Source organism: Psilocybe cubensis, chromosome 2 (genome assembly GCF_017499595.1).
Source record: "Psilocybe cubensis strain MGC-MH-2018 chromosome 2, whole genome shotgun sequence".
In the NCBI taxonomy this organism is placed as follows: Eukaryota; Fungi; Basidiomycota; class Agaricomycetes; order Agaricales; family Agrocybaceae; genus Psilocybe; species Psilocybe cubensis.
In genome coordinates, this window is record NC_063000.1 from 1,443,369 (window position 1) to 1,461,614 (window position 18,246).

General features: G+C 46.9%; 5 protein-coding genes across 5 annotated transcripts; 1 reads left to right on the plus strand and 4 right to left on the minus strand.

Moving 5' to 3' along the window:
- Positions 1-7,301: 7,301 nt before the first annotated feature.
- On the minus strand, positions 7,302-9,410 carry JR316_0001962 (T-complex protein 1 subunit zeta; the record flags this gene model as incomplete). The annotated part of the gene is made up of 9 exons (XM_047887758.1): positions 7,302-7,386; positions 7,448-7,566; positions 7,624-8,059; positions 8,118-8,378; positions 8,438-8,633; positions 8,684-8,846; positions 8,900-9,180; positions 9,247-9,298; positions 9,348-9,410. The coding sequence occupies 9 exons, from the start codon at positions 9,408-9,410 to the stop codon at positions 7,302-7,304; spliced, it is 1,656 nt and encodes a 551-aa protein (XP_047752681.1).
- A 271-nt stretch (positions 9,411-9,681) lies between these two features.
- JR316_0001963 (uncharacterized protein) lies at positions 9,682-12,219 on the minus strand (the record flags this gene model as incomplete). The annotated part of the gene is made up of 8 exons (XM_047887759.1): positions 9,682-10,032; positions 10,095-10,697; positions 10,724-10,860; positions 10,912-10,948; positions 11,002-11,153; positions 11,213-12,005; positions 12,073-12,103; positions 12,161-12,219. The coding sequence occupies 8 exons, from the start codon at positions 12,217-12,219 to the stop codon at positions 9,682-9,684; spliced, it is 2,163 nt and encodes a 720-aa protein (XP_047752682.1).
- A 707-nt stretch (positions 12,220-12,926) lies between these two features.
- On the minus strand, positions 12,927-14,094 carry JR316_0001964 (uncharacterized protein; the record flags this gene model as incomplete). Its single annotated transcript, XM_047887760.1, has 4 exons — positions 12,927-13,126; positions 13,179-13,418; positions 13,480-13,778; positions 13,841-14,094. The coding sequence occupies 4 exons, from the start codon at positions 14,092-14,094 to the stop codon at positions 12,927-12,929; spliced, it is 993 nt and encodes a 330-aa protein (XP_047752683.1).
- Positions 14,095-14,209: 115 nt separating this feature from the next.
- JR316_0001965 (uncharacterized protein) lies at positions 14,210-15,290 on the minus strand (the record flags this gene model as incomplete). The annotated part of the gene is made up of 3 exons (XM_047887761.1): positions 14,210-14,308; positions 14,356-15,163; positions 15,220-15,290. The coding sequence occupies 3 exons, from the start codon at positions 15,288-15,290 to the stop codon at positions 14,210-14,212; spliced, it is 978 nt and encodes a 325-aa protein (XP_047752684.1).
- Positions 15,291-16,810: 1,520 nt separating this feature from the next.
- JR316_0001966 (Lipase) lies at positions 16,811-18,212 on the plus strand (the record flags this gene model as incomplete). Its single annotated transcript, XM_047887762.1, has 9 exons — positions 16,811-17,003; positions 17,067-17,135; positions 17,188-17,257; positions 17,315-17,498; positions 17,551-17,697; positions 17,757-17,790; positions 17,874-17,969; positions 18,023-18,099; positions 18,165-18,212. The coding sequence occupies 9 exons, from the start codon at positions 16,811-16,813 to the stop codon at positions 18,210-18,212; spliced, it is 918 nt and encodes a 305-aa protein (XP_047752685.1).
- Positions 18,213-18,246: the final 34 nt, after the last annotated feature.

Here is an 18,246-nt window from a genome sequence, read left to right on the forward strand (position 1 = left end):
CTTGTACTGCTCAATGAGCGCTGTACTTTAGGTGGGAACTCGTCAAGGCCAATATATCGGGGTAGATATAGTTAAAACCGAGAGCGTGAAGGCGAATCCTGAGAAGTAAAAATAAAGCCGTGGTGACGATGCTAGCAAATGGAATTGGTGACCTGCTATCCATGGATGCATGGATGCGCATGCCAATGGGGTAACGAAAACTTGCGAGCCTGGTGGAACGACGAGCACCGGGTCCAGTTGGTATCGACACTTTGCTCAGAGACCACGAGCGGTTCCTTCTTCCGCCGAGTGTAGTAGATGAATTTAGTGTCCATTGGTGTGGTTGGTGTGTTTATCTCATTTACTTAGAGCTATTTTGAACCGTGAGGTATTGAAAGGCTGTATGGACAGGACTTGACTCGGAAAGTTTAGAATCCTGTAAGACAGCGGCGTAGGAGGAGATACGCTAGACTAGACATATGTGCCAATCCTTGGGGTAAGCTATATTTTGGCAGTGTCGATTATGCAGGTGGCACTTGAAGACGTCGATCCCGACCATCATCGCTGATGATCGCATTCGACTACAACAACCACGACACCTGGATATGTATGTTCTGGATGTCCATGAGATTCTTTGGAGCAGACATCGATACCATGTGATTCGAGAGAACAGATAGATGATAGGACATGCAGCAAGAAAGATAAAGGCTTTCGCTGCATTTCCGAAGTAAAATTGTTCCGATTCGATTCCTGGATAAAATGTCGTGACATGGCATCGCTGTTCAAAAGGTCAAAAAAAAAGGGAAAAAAAACGCCATGAATGACATGATATCCAGTGCTAGAGCGATAGCACAGCCAATACGTAGCAGCGCCAGCCATGGAGTCATTATTGTCGACATCATGATGCAAATAAGGTGGATCATCGCTCGACGACATGGCTGGATTGCATATGAATCATGAGAGATGTTTGAAATCGGCCTTGAATCGTGTACCCGAGTCATAGCCATTTTTGTTGTAGTTCTTGGAAAAGGCTTGATGAGGGTGTTTTGCAATGTTTTGCAAGCCAACTTCAATGCACAAATTGCAAGAAATTGAAGGGTCAATATATAAGAAATATACTGGACTGAAGAGATGTATGCAGGACATTTCCAAAGAAAGTAAACCCAGACTGAACCAAAGAAGAAGAAAGACAGTGGACACAAAGCAATACTGAACAGGATGAAAGCGGGCCCGAAGTGATGTGGACGGTGTCCGATCACAGTGGTTCGCTGATGTAAGCCGCTCCATAAATGTGGGGTTGGCACAAACAACTGCCTCTCATTCTCTTTCTTACCAACCACTACCACCACAGCGTCTTTAACCGTATACACTCTCCAGTTCGTACCATTCCGCCTTTGTAGCCTGTTATTCGCGCATACTGACGACTTTATAACATTTCTCTAGGCCAAGTGAGTTTCGTTTCTACTACCCCGCCACCCACTTCAGCGACTGACCCCTAGAAACAGCATGCAGATCTTCGTGAAGACTCTTACTGGCAAAACCATCACTTTGGAGGTCGAGTCCTCTGATACTATTGACAATGTCAAAGCCAAGATCCAGGACAAAGAAGGGTGAGCATCTTTCGCTAATAGCTGTCACTAGATAGCTTATCGGACTGTTGTCTAGCATCCCACCTGACCAACAACGCCTCATCTTCGCTGGCAAGCAACTAGAGGATGGACGCACCCTTTCGGATTACAACATCCAAAAGGAGTCTACCCTCCATCTTGTTCTTCGCCTGCGTGGTGGTATGCAGATCTTCGTCAAGACTTTGACCGGAAAGACGATCACCCTCGAGGTCGAATCCTCCGACACTATTGATAACGTGAAGGCCAAGATTCAGGACAAGGAGGGAATCCCCCCTGACCAACAGCGCCTGATCTTCGCCGGAAAGCAACTTGAGGACGGTCGCACACTCTCCGACTATAACATCCAGAAGGAATCCACCCTTCACCTCGTCCTTCGTCTCCGTGGTGGCATGCAGATCTTCGTCAAGACCCTCACCGGAAAGACGATCACACTGGAGGTCGAATCTTCTGACACCATTGATAACGTCAAAGCGAAGATTCAAGATAAGGAAGGAATTCCTCCTGATCAACAGCGCCTCATCTTTGCCGGAAAGCAACTTGAGGATGGCCGTACCCTTTCCGATTATAACATCCAGAAAGAGTCAACACTTCACCTTGTCCTTCGTCTCCGTGGTGGTATGCAAATCTTCGTCAAGACTCTGACCGGCAAGACCATCACACTTGAAGTGGAGTCATCCGACACGATCGACAACGTAAAGGCCAAGATTCAGGACAAAGAGGGTATTCCCCCCGACCAACAACGTCTTATCTTTGCCGGCAAACAGCTGGAGGACGGCAGGACCCTTTCTGACTACAATATTCAGAAGGAATCCACTCTCCACCTTGTTCTCCGCCTTCGTGGTGGCATGCAAATCTTCGTCAAGACTCTCACGGGTAAGACCATTACGTTGGAGGTCGAGTCCTCTGACACAATCGACAACGTCAAGGCAAAGATCCAGGACAAGGAAGGGATCCCTCCCGATCAACAGCGCCTGATTTTTGCTGGCAAGCAACTTGAGGATGGTCGTACTCTCTCCGACTACAATATCCAGAAGGAGTCAACCCTTCACCTCGTTCTTCGTCTCCGTGGTGGAATGCAGATCTTCGTCAAGACACTGACAGGCAAGACCATCACGCTCGAGGTCGAGTCTTCGGATACGATTGACAACGTCAAGGCCAAGATCCAGGACAAGGAGGGTATTCCCCCCGATCAACAGCGCTTGATCTTCGCTGGAAAGCAACTTGAGGATGGACGCACTCTCTCGGACTACAACATCCAAAAGGAGTCTACTCTTCACCTTGGTAAGTTGTATATCTTTTCAGACGGGTGGTTCCATCTCTGACGGAAGCGCAAACTAGTCCTTCGTCTCCGTGGAGGTCTCTAATTTTTGCTGGCTGGATTGATATTTTGACCGTGACCCGCTGTAATCGCTGTACTGGATGTGGATTGATTGTATTACATAGCTGTGTATGTGAAAAATAGGATTTGATTACTGTGATGAATGATGTGTGTGAAAGGGGCTGCATAGCTTGTGTAGTTACGCCATGCTTACCTAAGTCCGACTGGCCTTTTCCCGACGAGAAAGGTGCCAGGGCCAGCGCGAAAACAGGGCCACCAGTCAACGCCTTCTCTTTCTCCCCACCACATCAACACCTTCCATCCGACCCTCCCTCCCAGGCATTGCCCCCCATGCCACCCATCTCCTCCTCGTCGCGCCTCTCTGCCTCTTCCAATGGCTCCCTGACATGGCGTCCCACAAAGATCATGAACATGCGAGACCTATCCAAAGACGACGATTTTCTCAGCCACCTTCTCGTCGAAAAACTAGGCACTGGAACAGTTCCTCTTTTGGTTCACAAGATGGACTCGTCCAGGCGACTTCCGAAGACAGATACTCAGGATCTCATGAAAATTGTCCGACGCGTGAGTCTCATTAGACCGTGTGCTGCGTGTAATCATTTTGTTCTGACGCGACGCGCTTATCTTGCGTTTCTCTCTCCGCTAGCTTGTAACCAGCAAACTTCCTCTGCAGCAAAGTGTTCGCCAAGCAGTTGACGAATTACTCATGTATGTCTCCGCCCTTTTTCCCGCCATTCCCAGACCAACGCGTTGCCCGTACCATCTATGCATGCTTTCTAACCGTTTGCTTTCTCTTCCAGGTTGCCTCCTATACGCTACTACCTCAAGTCATATACCCAAAAGCAGATCAATGCCTTTGCCACGTGAGTGCGCCCTCCTTCTGTGTACCTGCGACTCTCACACACATCATCTTTCGTAGGCACGCCTCGCGGTATTTCGAGCTATATAACCCTGCGGGCTCGATAGAAATTGCACACACATCACGGTACTCTCACCGAACAGGGAAATCTGAACTATGTATTTTGGCGACACGTAACCTCTCTCCTGGAACTGTCGTCACCGAACTCAAGGGCTCTATGGCTAACTTGACCGACGAGGAAGATAAGGAACTCAAGCGCACGGATCTCAGAAACTCTGACATTCGCCGCGACTTCAGCGTCATTCATTCGAAATCCATGAAGAAAAACCACCTGTTCTTGGGACCGGCCCGATTTGTAAACGTGAGCGCATTTACGCCTTCTCATGACGCTCTTCCTTCTGATATGGAACGCCGTTTTAGCACGATTGCGATCACAACTGTGAATTGTTCCGTGAGGGCAGATATATCACATTTAGGGTTCTCAGACCTATTGCCATAGGCGAAGAGATTACCGCACATTACGGTGACGGGTATTGTAAGTGCCTTTAAATTTGTTGTCACATCGGCAATGTCACTAACCTGTCCGAATATTAGTCGGCAAGAAGAACAGACATTGTCTGTGTGAGACTTGCGAGAAGAACGGTAGAGGGGGCTACTCGCCTGATCACCAAGAAGAGCAAGCCGAGTCGAGTTCGAGTTCGAGTTCTGGCTCGGATTCGGATTCGGATTCTGACTCTAGTACATCATCAAGCGATTCGGAGACCGAGGCACCGAAACCTATACTCAATATGAACGAACGTCGAACGCGACGCGGAGTTTACGCTATCACCAAACCCGACAGCGATAGCAGTGACGATAGCGACAACGAGGAAGATGACGATGATAAAGTACCATTGGCGAATGCCAAAGACATACCCTCTGATGGCGAAATCGAACTGACGGCGGAAATTGACTCAGGGTCAGATTTGACATCATTGGCTCCATCCAATAGTGCGAGTCCTGGAAAGCGGTCAGCAGCCGGTTCGATGACACCTGCTCGAGGCGTAGGATCTCGGTCATCTTCATCCCTCACAGAACTTACTTCGTCGACTGGTAGGTCCATCACGCCGAAGAGCACAGTATCTACGCCATTTCGTTCTATAATCGCTACCCGCCGACAAAAAGTGACCAATCTCAAATCCACAACGCCCGGCAGTAGCGTTGAACCCTCTCCAAAGAGGATCACACGCTCTGTTTCTTCTCAAATGCTGTCTGAGAAAAGGGGCAAGGGTAAGGGTAAAGGCAAGGCCACGCCCACGCCTGTTGCTACGCCGAAGTCCGGCCGGGCGTCCAAAAGCTCTGGGAAGGATGAAGTGAAGATTAAGAAGGAGGACGTTGAACCTAGGGTCCTGCGCACTCGACAGTCTTTCGTCGTTCCCGACCCCGTCAAGGAAACGCCACCCGAGCCTGTTGTACCTCGAGGGCCTGATGGCCGACCCCTCCCAACGTGTTCCACCTGCTCTAATGTTCTTCCTTTGATTGCGGTTGATTCAAAAGTTGTTTGGGGTCTCGGTATCGAGGCTAGCAGAAAAAAGAAGAACGACAAGCATGACTGCCCACGGTGAGTATCATATTTTTGAATCCCATTGTTGAAGCATCTGATATTTATCAATTGGAATCCAACTTCAGATGCCTTCGTCATTTTGCTATATACCAGCAAAAGTGGCCTTGCCGTGTGGCTCCTCGTGGAACTATTTCAGAATCTCCACGAGAAGATTCAGTTCCTCCTGAAACCATTACTAAGAAGGTGACGCCCAAAGGTTTGCAAATTCTTAATCGAAAGCTTGCGGCCGCCGCCGCCACAGTCTCGAAGGGAAAGGGCAAGAAACGCTCTCGACGTGAAGAGGAGGAGGACGAAGAAGAAGAAGAGGAAGAAGAGCGTCCGATAAAGCGACGTAAATCCATGCCTGAACCTATTCTGCGAAAAGGCAAAATCGTCAAGACTTACTCCTCAAGCGCTCGGAGAGCCAAACGCGCCGCGTCGCCAGCCCTTTCGGAAGACTCGTCAAGACGCAGGCGTGGCCGACCGCTTCTACCATCTGGGAGGAAATCTGTCAGGGCAAGAGTCAAGGTAGAGGAACCGCCGCCGGAAGTCGAAAAATCTTTGTTGAGGCAACCACGGTCCGTCAATGGTCGCTTTGGCAAGAAAGCTGCCAAACGGGGTGCTGAATTCAACACTAAAGGAAATCCTTCTGCAGCCGATCGATATCAGAGCAAGCACCAGGACGACTCGGAAGACAGCGACAGTGCCAATGAAGAATCTCTACGCAAAGAAACATTTTCTCCCAACAACAAACGTTCCAGGGATATTGTTGACGATGTTGAGGCTGAAGATGTACCCCGCAAAAAGTCCTCCTCTGGCAACGATGCTGATGAAGAGGTAGAAGTGCCGCTTGTTGCGCATAAGGTCTTGCCTCGTCCCGCCTCAAAATTCCGAGGGGGGGGACTCTTCTCAAACCCAAACCCTTTGCAATTTGCATTGTATGCTTGGGCAGGCCCTGTTCTCCTTGACGATTCTTCATCCGATGACGAAAAGCATCCCGAGACTCCGGAGGACGACCATTCCATTACTGCAGGTGTAGCTACTCCGGAAGAGGACATTCCATCTTTTACAGCTTCCAACATCATTCACAGGCCTGCTTTGAGCCACAAGCCCAGTCCATACCGAATGGGCCCTAAGAATTGGATGAACTTCGAACGAAGGTATCAAGACAGGGGTATCAAGACGTTCAAAATACGCACTGATGACGAGGTATGGGCCCAACCTTCGCCACCCTAAACGCCGGTTAACGTAGTCGCATAGAGCTTAAATGTTTCGCGTGATTCGCTCATTAGTTCAATCCCAGAGACCTATTCCCCGCCTCTCTCACCTGATGACGACGATAAACTTCCCCCTCCTAAATTGCGGCATATTTATCCTGTTCTTCCTTCTGCCTCCGCTGCATCCAACGCATTCATTCCCAAGAGCTCTCATTTTCCTTCCAATTCCGAGACGAAGCCTACCTTCATAAACGCTGGCTGGGACGACGCCTCTGATGCTTCTGAAGCCTGATCCATTGAATTATACAACATATAATTGGGCCTTTTTTGCATACATATTCACCTTTGTCCAAGTTGCCTTCGGTCTACTTCTACCACTTCATCTTACAGTTTGTAATGTATTATTATTCGGCTCTACATTTATTGTTATCGTCCCTCGTTTTCGCTTCCTGTCGTTGTTTTACTTATTATTTACTTACTCAACTTCACCCTTAATTGTACATTTATGTCCATTTTCTGTAGAATCGCAGTTCACACTCCCGCCATCGATAATAATGATCAGTTTTCAATGTACAATCACGTCTATGTTGTTAGGTTTAAAGCTGTGCTCTCTCATTTTTTGATTATACCAAATTTTCTTTCGCTAGGTATTAAACGTTAAACATTCATTGTAACGATATCATTGAGAATCTAAAATCTACTGCGGACCATCAGCCTTCAAAGAGCTGCGCCCTGCTCTCAATATCTCATCTGTCGACAATAAATTGACAGCAATGACAGAGCTAAATTGAAGGTGCTAGTTAAAACAAGCAAATAAGAAAGCATGCCTCAATGTGAACTCACCAGGAGTGCAACATCTGTCGTTTTACTCTGTAGTTATCCCAAATCCCTTCCACTGTTGGGTCGAAAGGCTCCCCAGATTGCAGATCGATGCCAACGATGTTGCCTTCAGCTTGTTCATCCTGGCGATGAAATAATCAGTACTGGCCCTCACATCTAAGAAAGAGGAAGAGACTCGCCTGCAGTGCAACCACAACATCTTGCACATCGAAACCTCCGTTTTGGGCAAGTGTTTTAGGAATTACCAAAAGAGCGTCGGCAAATGCCTGTACTCCCATCTTGACACGGCCCTTTGCATTTTTCTTGACTTCGCCGCTCAGATGAGCCGAGCATGCAACCTCGAAAGCTCCGGCACCAGGAATCAGGCATTCGTCTTCAAGGGCATTCTTCACCGCACGAAGCCCGTCACGTAGGGCATCTTGGATTTGTTGTATTGTGTAAGGGTTAGGTCCTTTGATAAGGAGTGTGACAGATTTGGGGTCTTTTACTTCTTCCAGGAAAGTGTATTTTTCTTCTCCCAGTGTGTGCTCATACACAAGGCCGGCCCAACCGAGAACCGATGGATTCAGATCATCCACTGAGTTTTGAGCGACACCGCCGCAAGTAAGCTGCAGCCTGGATCCAGCCGTAGGGTAAACAAATGGCAGTGAAAATTTCTGCGAAGAACACTTACCTTTCCATGTTGCGACGCTTGGCCCGTCGTAGGGCAAGGATACCATTCTTTGCAAGCACGTCCAAACTCATGGGGTCGATACCTTTCTGGTTGATGATCACAAAGTTCTTCCTCTTTTCTTTGGAATCCACTGCTTGATCACACACAAGATTCTTGAGGTTGACGATCTTTTGAAGTTTTGCGTCCAAGAATTTTCGTTCTGATTCAACAAGCTTTTCGCGTTGTTCCGCAGAGGAATAGAAGAATCCAGAGTTGACCTCTCTAAAGAACGAAATAACGATTTATTATTTGCCCTCGGCATGATATTTAAACAAACGTACGTTTTTTCATATTCCAAACTCACGTTCAAAGTGAGAACGAAGGCATTTTCGACGCGTTTGGGCATGTCAGGATGGCGAGCGCCGTGGTCCATGACCAAACCACGGACAAGTTGGGTTTCGGTGGCCGTCCGGTGCTGCATTTTCATAATTTCAATCATGTGGAGATCTATGGGCTCGCGCCATTGTTCTTTGGCGTCTAAACCATGGTCAGTTGAGTTACTAAGTATCTAGACATGAATAGCCCACCTGGAGGCGGCGCAGGCTGGCGGATAGCCAGAACAGCGTCGACAACGTCTGCAGCCAGTTGTTTTGCTAGAGCAGTGTTCAGTTTGGTAGCTAATGATGTGTTTGCAATGTTGATAAGTGTAGCACGATCCATCTTCTGTTTAACTTTGAAGGTATCAAGGAACTAAAGACAAATTTCAGGGAATCATGTAAAAATGTAGCCGCGATGGAACATACCGCTAGCGACTCCTTTTTTGCAAGGTCGAAACCTTCCGCAATCACAGTTGGATGTACTCCTTCTGAAATGTATCGATCTGCTTGTTTTAACAACTCTCCAACGAGAAGAACCACTGAAGTTGTTCCATCGCCCACTTGATCGTCTTGTGCAACAGCTGTACGCGCAATCATGGCAGCAGTAGGATTTTGGATTTGCATCTCAGAGAGTAGGACCTTTCCATCTTTCGTCATTTTGATCTGGCCAGAGCCATCCACTAGCATTTTCAGCGTTCCACGAGGACCTGAAATGATATTATTGAGAAATCCGTAGAGATTACATGACATTACGCGGAGCATTCAACGCTAACCAAGATTTCCTTTAACGACTCCTGCAAGACCCATGGCTCCATTAGTATTGACCTAGGATACTGATAAATACAAGTAGTGATAAATAATTGATAAAACTCACCTGAAGGGCTGCGGCCCTTCTGACGCTCTCGGCCTTCGGGTTGATGAGCTCGATGTTTGACATCTTTAAGATTTGTTGGGCAGAAAACGCGTCCAAGACTTGTCTCCACCGCGTCTTTCCAATTCAAGCTCCGCTTTAAGTCATATATTATCTTATCACTCCATTTACGCTTGATTGAACAAACAAGAATTGAATAATGTAGTGAGTAATGTACACATATGTTATCTAGCATTCAAAGTGGAATACAAAAGTCCAGTCGAGAAATCAAAAGAAAAGGCAACTATGTACAAGAAACAATGACAGTACAGTAAAGAAAGTCACGGTCGGGTGTCGATTAATCAACAAACATGGATTTATTTACCCTTGCTACCGTAGGATTTGGTTCGCTCTGTGGGGCGACTGTATTGCTGTCCGCGGATGATACTGGAGACTTGTTCTCTGGTGGTCGTGGTTCATCTGGGGAACGGTTGTTCCATATATTGTCACTTCGGTGTAAAAGTGCCAAAAGATCCTTGCGCGCCTGCTCCCTCGTGCCAGCAAATTTGGCGTTGATCATTTGCGGGATTTTGGGATCGTGCCGTGAGGCTTGGGGAACTCCATACAAAGGCATCAGGCGCAAGGTATCTGCGCAGTCTTGAGCAAAGGTAAGATCCGAATCCACTTTCAAAAGCTTCAGAATATGTTTCTGAACATTGCGTAAAAACAATAAATCATTGGTTTAAGTGGTATTGAATGAAAAAGACGAACCTCTTCTACTGGATTCGGAAATTGGTCAATTTTCATCCCAATAAACTTTCTGCAGATGTTCGTGAAGTACTCGTATTGCGATAATGTATCAACAAGTGTTGTCCCGGCATTGGATCGGAAGAAGTCTAAAAACCCTCTGGGTTGGTATTCTCGCACCTGATCCTTGAGAATCCTCATGAATTCTGCTTCGGCAGATGGCCGAGGAGAAGAAGGAAGAGGCGGAGTAGCAGGTATTGATGCAGATTGGTGATTTTCCTTCGAAATATCCGTTACTCCTGAAGATACAACAGAGCTTGCAGTGCCTTCAAGGCTTCGCTGACGATGTGAATCATGTCGGACAGATTCAGAAGGATAACTATGTCTGGTGAATTTTGAAGGCGATGGGGAATCTACTCCGTCGTAGTCATCAAAGGACGGGGAATTCGCCCGTTTGCGTGCATCCTGTATCTGATCATGCTGTGGTTTTGATGGCCAGTATTCCGTTCTGCGTTCTTGCTCGTATTCTTCATATGGGTTGGGGCTATCGAGTAGTCCTGATGGTATCTGAGGAGGGGGTGGAGGACGTCCTGGAGGGAGAAGCTGATCATTTTTAGGTATCTCGCTCTACCATTCATATTGAATTAACTTACAATCTCCACAACTAAATCAATTGTTTTATCTCCTGCAACTGCAACATTAGCAGAAATAAAATCGTCTTCGTTGTCTCTTGAGACCCGTAAGATGAATTGCCTATATTTTCCCCGCGGTGTGTAAACCTTGGCCGGACCTGATGTCGTGAAGTCTCTGAATATAAAAACGTTAGAAAGTGGAGACATACCATCAATCCTCGAAGGACCTCGTTGAAGCTGCTCCGCCTAGCTCACTAATGTGAGAATGAAGAAGAAAAGATGCTATCAAACCAACTCACGATATCCTGAGCATCAGCCCAATACGAAGTACCTTTATCATCAGCCAATCGCAGTGGAACCTTCACTTCGGCTAATTGATGATCGATTGTGCCACTTCGCAAATCTTGTATGAGGAGTGTCACCATTCGCAGAGGATGTTTGCTTCGAGGAGCTATGATCGTGAAATTAAAGATATTTCGAATTAGAACACTCTGCGATAAAAGACTTTACCTGGTTCGGAATTTGAATGAGAACGTCCAGGGTCTTTTTTATGATGATGTCGCGAAGAACGAGACGGGTCAGAGTTCCATGTACCCTTTTCATAATCATGTCGATAATAAGGCGATGGACCCTGTGATCCAGGAGCATTGGGACCTGGTGGAAGTGGATGACTAGCGTAATAGTTATTTTGATGGGGAGGCCTTCCATCCATTTCCCCATGACGAGCACCTGGTCTTGTACTCGGAACGGAGGGCGAACCGCTTCCTATTGACGGAAGTAACGGTTGCAAAGGTCTAGATGATATAGGGTATGGGGGTGCATAGACCGAAGGAGGGTTAGAAGATGTGGCCGAACGAGTTGTAGCGTACGTAGATGAAGTTGCCGTTGGTGTTGGAGATGCTTTCCTAGGAGGTTTTGGAGGAGCTGGTGTTCCGCGATATAGAGATGAATAAGGTCCATTTCCATGAGCGATAGGTGGTTGGGTGCTGGGGGTAGGGTCGTACGTATCGATTCGAAATTTCGATGTCTGTGAAGAGAATAAATCTCCCTTTCTCACTCTTTTACTTTTCTTCTTGGTCGGAGGCGGAACTTCTTGACCGGGAAGGAAACGCACTGCTTCAACGGGGGGAGGGGTAGCTTCGTACGTTTCTATATTTTGAGGTGGTTTATCGGTCGCAAAAGCCACTGCCTGTCGGATAATAGGTCTGTCTGGAGGAGGCGAATGTGTAACAGGCGCCGATTCCACTGGTGTTTGGGGTTCTCCTGAATCCGAACCGACTGGTGAAAACTGCCGTTTCGGCGCCTGGTGGAAATGTGGAGAAATTGTCAGCTGCGCGATATAGCGGTGGCACACGGTTTTGGCTGCATACCTTAGCACTTAGAGACGACTCTCGACTGCTCCTACATGACGAGAGATTTCAAATTTTGGCGGTAGTTACGGTAGAATCCTGGACGTACGATGAATCATTACCCGTGCGCCGTCCCCGACCGATCTCTCCATCGTAACTGTTTCGCATGTTAGCTTTTCCTGGCTTTAGGATAAAGACACCAAGGTTCAGAATCAGAAAAGATCAAGTAGGACGTTCTCTGGGAAATACCTGTTGTATTCAACCTTATAAAGCCAGTGCCTTGTCCACAACGACTATTCCGAAAGCTTGGTCGCTTACGAGAAAGGAAATTCTGGGATAAAGTTCTGGAAAGCGAATGCAAGGATATCTTTTATGAAACCAAAAGTGAAGCAAAGCTCCTTGTCATGGTAGGGTACACAAGTGGATATAACGTTGGTTTTTGACTGTAAAGGACCATTCACTTATTTTCGCCGGTCCCCCAGCTCGAAGTATATGAGTGAACTTCACAAAGGGTCAACATCATCGTTGAAATGTGCCACGTGCTTCTAAAGAAATTGCCTTGTTTGGTAGAAAATATGATTCACACGGTTTACAGCCACCGACTTGCAATCATCTGACACTTGATAACCCGGAACCGTTATGTGTGGATGACAGTGCACAACACAAGATTATAATATGATGCATACTCAGTGGGCGACACAAAATATACATATGCTATACTGAGCCTCGTTTTGATAACAATATTTTGGACGAGGGTTTCTACATATTTGAATCTTCGGAACTCTTACTTGAAATTACAAAAATATGCGCGTTGCCCAGTGCTATTAGAAATCCATCCAACAACAATATCCAGAAGTACTCCAAAAGGTCGTTGTTTACTGTTTCTTCCCATATACTTTCTCCGCGTTGCCAGCAAACACGGCGTCCACAAAGTCTTGCTCAATGCCAAGTTCTGCGAGCGATTCTCTTGCAATTTCATACCAGTCTGCAACAGAAGATGGACTCTTTGATGATGAAGATGGGGAAGATCCAAATATAATACGTTGGTACCCAAAGGCCTCCATAACGGGGGCGACTAATTTAACATATAAGTATCTATATGAGTAACCATAAACATGTTGACTCACGATACATCTTGATCCGGCGTTTCCATTCCTTGATTTGTTGGGTATCAGCCGCTTCAATAGGACTTCCAGGGAATGGGGTTTGAGGGGTAGGGGCATCCCAAGCAGGAGGGAGGAATTTGACGTAAACTTGGGGTATCAATGATAGGGCAGCTACCTGAGACTGGAAGGCAAGATAGGTTGGATGATTCATAAGTTTGACAATTGGAAGGTCAAGGTTATGAGGGGGAGGTAAAATGTTAGCTTGGAGTACAGTCTTTGCGTCAAAATTTACACTCTTGAGGGTCAAAACCGAAGAACATACAAAGGACGATAGGTGGAACAGTTTCAAGATCAACAGAGGCCTTAGCGATCAAATCTTCGAATCCTTCCAAGAGACTGTCAGAAAGGGTAGCTTGGATGTCGATGTCAACTGGGCGACCACGTTGCAGTGCCCATCGAAGGCCGTCGACAGCTCCAGGCGCATCCCCTGTGTAGACTGTAGACAATGTGGTGGAAACCGCTGCCGATGAGACCAACGACTCGACGGCAGGGTCTGGTTGTTCCAAGTTGAATGGAATGATGTAGGAGATAACCTTAGAATTGTCAGAGCTCGATTTCAAGCTGCATTTTATATCAATGTCGTTAGACAGAGGGAGAGACAATTGCAGAGGTTGACAACTTACGCAGACTGCAGCTCAGCGCCAGGGAGAGCAAGAACAATGCCCCGTAGTTTGTCAACCAAGTCTTTGCCTGCCTCCTTCTGCCACTGAGTATAGTTCACGTCGGTGGATACGACATTTGCATCAATGACGCTGGTTGGAACCAAGCTGTTTGGACTGGGTGGAACTGGGAAGGACTCTGCAGTGCCAGTGTTTGGTGGGGTAAAGACGGAAAGAGGGAGCTTGGGGAGATCTTTAGGAAATTTACGGGGGGCCATGTGTAGGTATAAGTTGAAGGCAAGCAGGCGTTGGTTACTCTTAAGAACAAAGACAGTGTTTCTAATCTCTTCATCAATCATTGGCTTGATCGGGCTACATCACGGCATCAATGCATCAGGCGCATTCAAATTCGCCGCCATCACGACCAGTGCCTCTGTTTTGCACTCTTTCTGCTTTGTAGATGGATTCCGCCCATCGTCGTGTTCGCTCCCTCTGCTCAATGTCAGTTCGCCTTCTAGTCATCGAGGATCGCAACATACCCTATGTTCTTCGTCTCCGTCATTGGTTTCTTCCACGAGGAACTTGTCAAACGCCTCCAACGCGTTTCGTCTTTCAGCTCGACGGCCTTGCTCTCTGCCCTGCCTTTGTCCCTCTTTTTTCCCTTTTTTCCATCCCTCCTTTCTTCCAGACTCGAGGCCATCCTGATACCCATCCTCGTATCCCTCTTCTCTACCGTCTTCATAACACTCGTCTATCATTTTCTGTGCCTCGGCTGCTCGCAGTGTGATCTGCTGCTCCATGTCGTGCAGTATTACTTGGTACCTTCGGAGAGCTTCTTGTGCTTTTCTTTCCGAATATTCCAACTCTTCGATTTCTCTTCGTGCATTTGCCAGATCTTCTTCCAATTGCCGTGCCACCCTCTGGGATGCCTCCATCTGCATCTGGTAATCTCTGGCGTCGTTCTCCAGGCGCATCCTCTCATCTTCCAATGCATTTCTCGCCGCCTCTGCAACTTCTGCCCGAATTCGTGCGTCGCGTTCTCCTCGCTCGGCAAACTCTGCCCTTACCATTGCATCATCTGCCCTCCTCGTTTCGCGCTCCAGTTGGTCACTGGATGCCCGTAGAAGCCCTTTTAAATGCTTTGCATGACGTTCCTCTTCGGCAATTGCAATCGCAGCAACAACTGGAGCTCGGTGCTCTCGACGACGGGGAGATCGAGATGGGCGCTTATGCCCTTTTTTGAGGTTCTCCACAGACCCAGATGGTATAAGGGAAGGATCGTGCAAGATACGCATCAGTGGTGAGGGGGACAAAGTCGCCTCCCGAGCCTGGGCAATAATATCAAGACTGTACCGAAATGTGTCATTGATGTACCCCTTTGCATTGAATCTATTGACACTGACTAGGGTAATGAAGCGGCTTCTGCTTCATACAGAAGTGCATCTGGCGCAAGAGGTTTGTTATCTATAGGCATTGTCGCTTGTGTTGTAGATAAAATTGGAGGATCGGAAGTGTATGATTCACTGTGATATAGTCTTAATGTGCAATCGTTTGTAGCGGGGTCGTTACACCTTTGGTATACCCGGCAATTCATATATACCCTTCATGCGACCACGTCGCGAACTCGTGTGGGGCAAAATTGACTGGGCACCCTTATTTCCAAAACGTGCCCAGCATAAAACCCTGACCACGCATTTACCTCATGTTAACCCCCTTAACGGCCTTGAGCTCATAGTCGTTTTCATCATGGTACATGTAAATTAACGTTACGCAAGGCGCTATATACACGTTGTTATAGCTGGTGTTACCTGAAGACCACGACCATCACATAACAGTTCCTGACATTAGTTATGAACCAAAACAAGTCTGTCCATATTGTCTTCTAACGAATCATTCCAAGGGTCTCGGAAAAGACTTGATGAAACGTCTCGCATTCTCAAGGAAGGCGGTGAAAGGCGGCGGCGACCATCACACAGGATTCCGAGCAATTGCAACGTCCCAATGTAACTCATAGTCAACTCGGCTGTCAAACTCTGTGGATTTTCATGGATGTAGTCAAGTAACCGACTGTCCTAGACAGATCACTAGAGCAATCGAGCTTATGGTTCAGTTCTCTCCTCATGCCCGTAGTAACTGTAAGCATGATCCGATACGGCATAAGGATATGACCACCAACGACGTCAAAACAAAAGGACGTAGTGGGAGTGTAGTAAACGACTGAGTCCAACCATTGTAAGTTGGTCACAGAAGCCTTTAGGTAGCACGGCAGAGCTCCGTTCAGAGTTGAAGTGATTGTGTCCGCGTGGTGATGTCGGTTCTATTTGAACTGCCCCAGTTTGACTTGTGATTGCTTAAAATAACACTGTTTGGGTAGTTCTATTTATAGCAGCAACCCACACTCAAGAAGCTTCCTCCGAGTCAGAGGACTGGTGCCTTGCTAAAAGCGATATCGACCACCAGAACAGTACATTAAGACTCTTAATCCGGCACAACAGTCTGTATTGACTTTCTGCATGACAAATTGGAGATTTCCCGCACTGTTTCCGTTTCGCAGATTCCTACTCCCGGTAAATGTGAAGAGCGGTCATTGGGCACTTCGAATACGACGACGATCATTCGTCTAGGATCGTTTTAGTGAGACTGCTAGTTCCGTGGGAGGAGAATTTTAAGATTGGCATATGGTGTCCGGGTCACGATGGTTATTGGATAGTGAGGAAACTGTCGCTACGAGTTTCCTCACCAAACCAGTTGGTGGAAATATCATTGGTGCGGGAATGATTGTTTTAAGGTTACTACAGTGAGCAGTTGAAATGCTTCCTGAACTCAGTCTGTACTCTCATACCACGGGTTCATTGAGAATTGACTTCAGCTACGAAATCCCACGGAAACAATCGCATGATATCTGTTCTTAGTTAAATAGTAGAGGACTGCTTTAAGGTTCCGTAGACACTGCGCTACCTGCAGCAGATCTTTTTCAATTCGTTTGCTTCCAAGATGCGATCCGCTGCAATCTTGTCGTCTATCATCTTGCTGGCTTTGAAAACCGCCTTCGCTATCCCCACGAATCTCCAAGGACGCAGTGTAACCGCATTGTCATCTTCGGAACTCTCTGGGTTCGCACCATTCACCCAATTTGCGCGAGCCGCATATTGCCCTACAAGCAAACTTCAGAACTGGTCTTGCGGAGGTAGGTACTCGAGAGAGATAATACCTACGCATATGGAATATTTCTGATTGATGTCATGTAAAGACGCATGCAAAGCGAATTCGGATTTTCAACCAACACTTGTCGGCGGAGACGGAAATGCTGTGCAAATCTGTAAGCGCTCGTCTTGTAAAATATTACGAAACAACATTCTCATCCTGATTAGTTTTTGTCGGGTTTTCACCGTCCCAAAACAGCATAATTGTGGCCCACGAAGGAACCGATCCAACCCAATTGTGAGTTTAATCACACCAGTCAATAAAAACTTCCTAAAGTTGACAATATCCTCGCAGGTTATCTGACTTAACTGATATCGACATCTTGATGGGTAATCTGGATTCGACGCTTTTCCCGGGTGTATCGTCGTCCGTACAAGTACATGAGGGTTTCCGTGATGAGCATGCAAAGACAGCCACGACAATCTTAGCTGAGGTCAAACGCTTGATGTCAGTAAAGAATACAAAGAACGTCGCTATTGTGAGTCACATATATATATCATAATTACACAATGTCTCATTTTTGTCGACAGGTTGGACATTCTCTGGGAGGTGCACTTTCGGAGCTAGACTCGTTGTTCTTGACCTTAAACCTTCCTTCATCTACTTCGATAAAAGCCATTACTTATGGCACTCCGCGGGTTGGAAATCCTGATTTTGCTCAACTTATTGACTCCAAGGTTCGTTTATCTTTCTGCTACTACTTGATAAATAAAGGCTGACAATATTTTCATGTCAGGTTCCTAATTTTAAAAGAATCAACAACGAAGATGGTGAGGACTTGGCCTGCAATCAAATGCTTCGGGTCATCGGACAAAGGAGTTTCCAAAGTCCAGTGCTGATATAAGAAACACAGATATTGTCCCTATAGTCCCTGGGAGATTTTTAGGGTTTGCTCACCCTCACGGGGAAGTACATATCCTTTCGCCTGGCAACGCTGTATCGTGCCCTGGTGAGTGGGGGGTACTATACGACCTTTAGAATCAACTACTCACTTCGAGGCAGGCGATGACGATGCAACTGATCCACAGTGTCAAATACAATCTGTGCCCAATGTTTTGGTAGGAAATATTCTTAATCACGTAAGTTCTTGATCGAGACGCCAGTAATATCATTTTGCTAACCAGTCATGATGTGACTGAATCAGTTGGGTCCATATGAAGGAATCAACATCGGCACAATATTTTGTACATGATTTTTCAAAGTGCCGTATCATTAAATATATCACC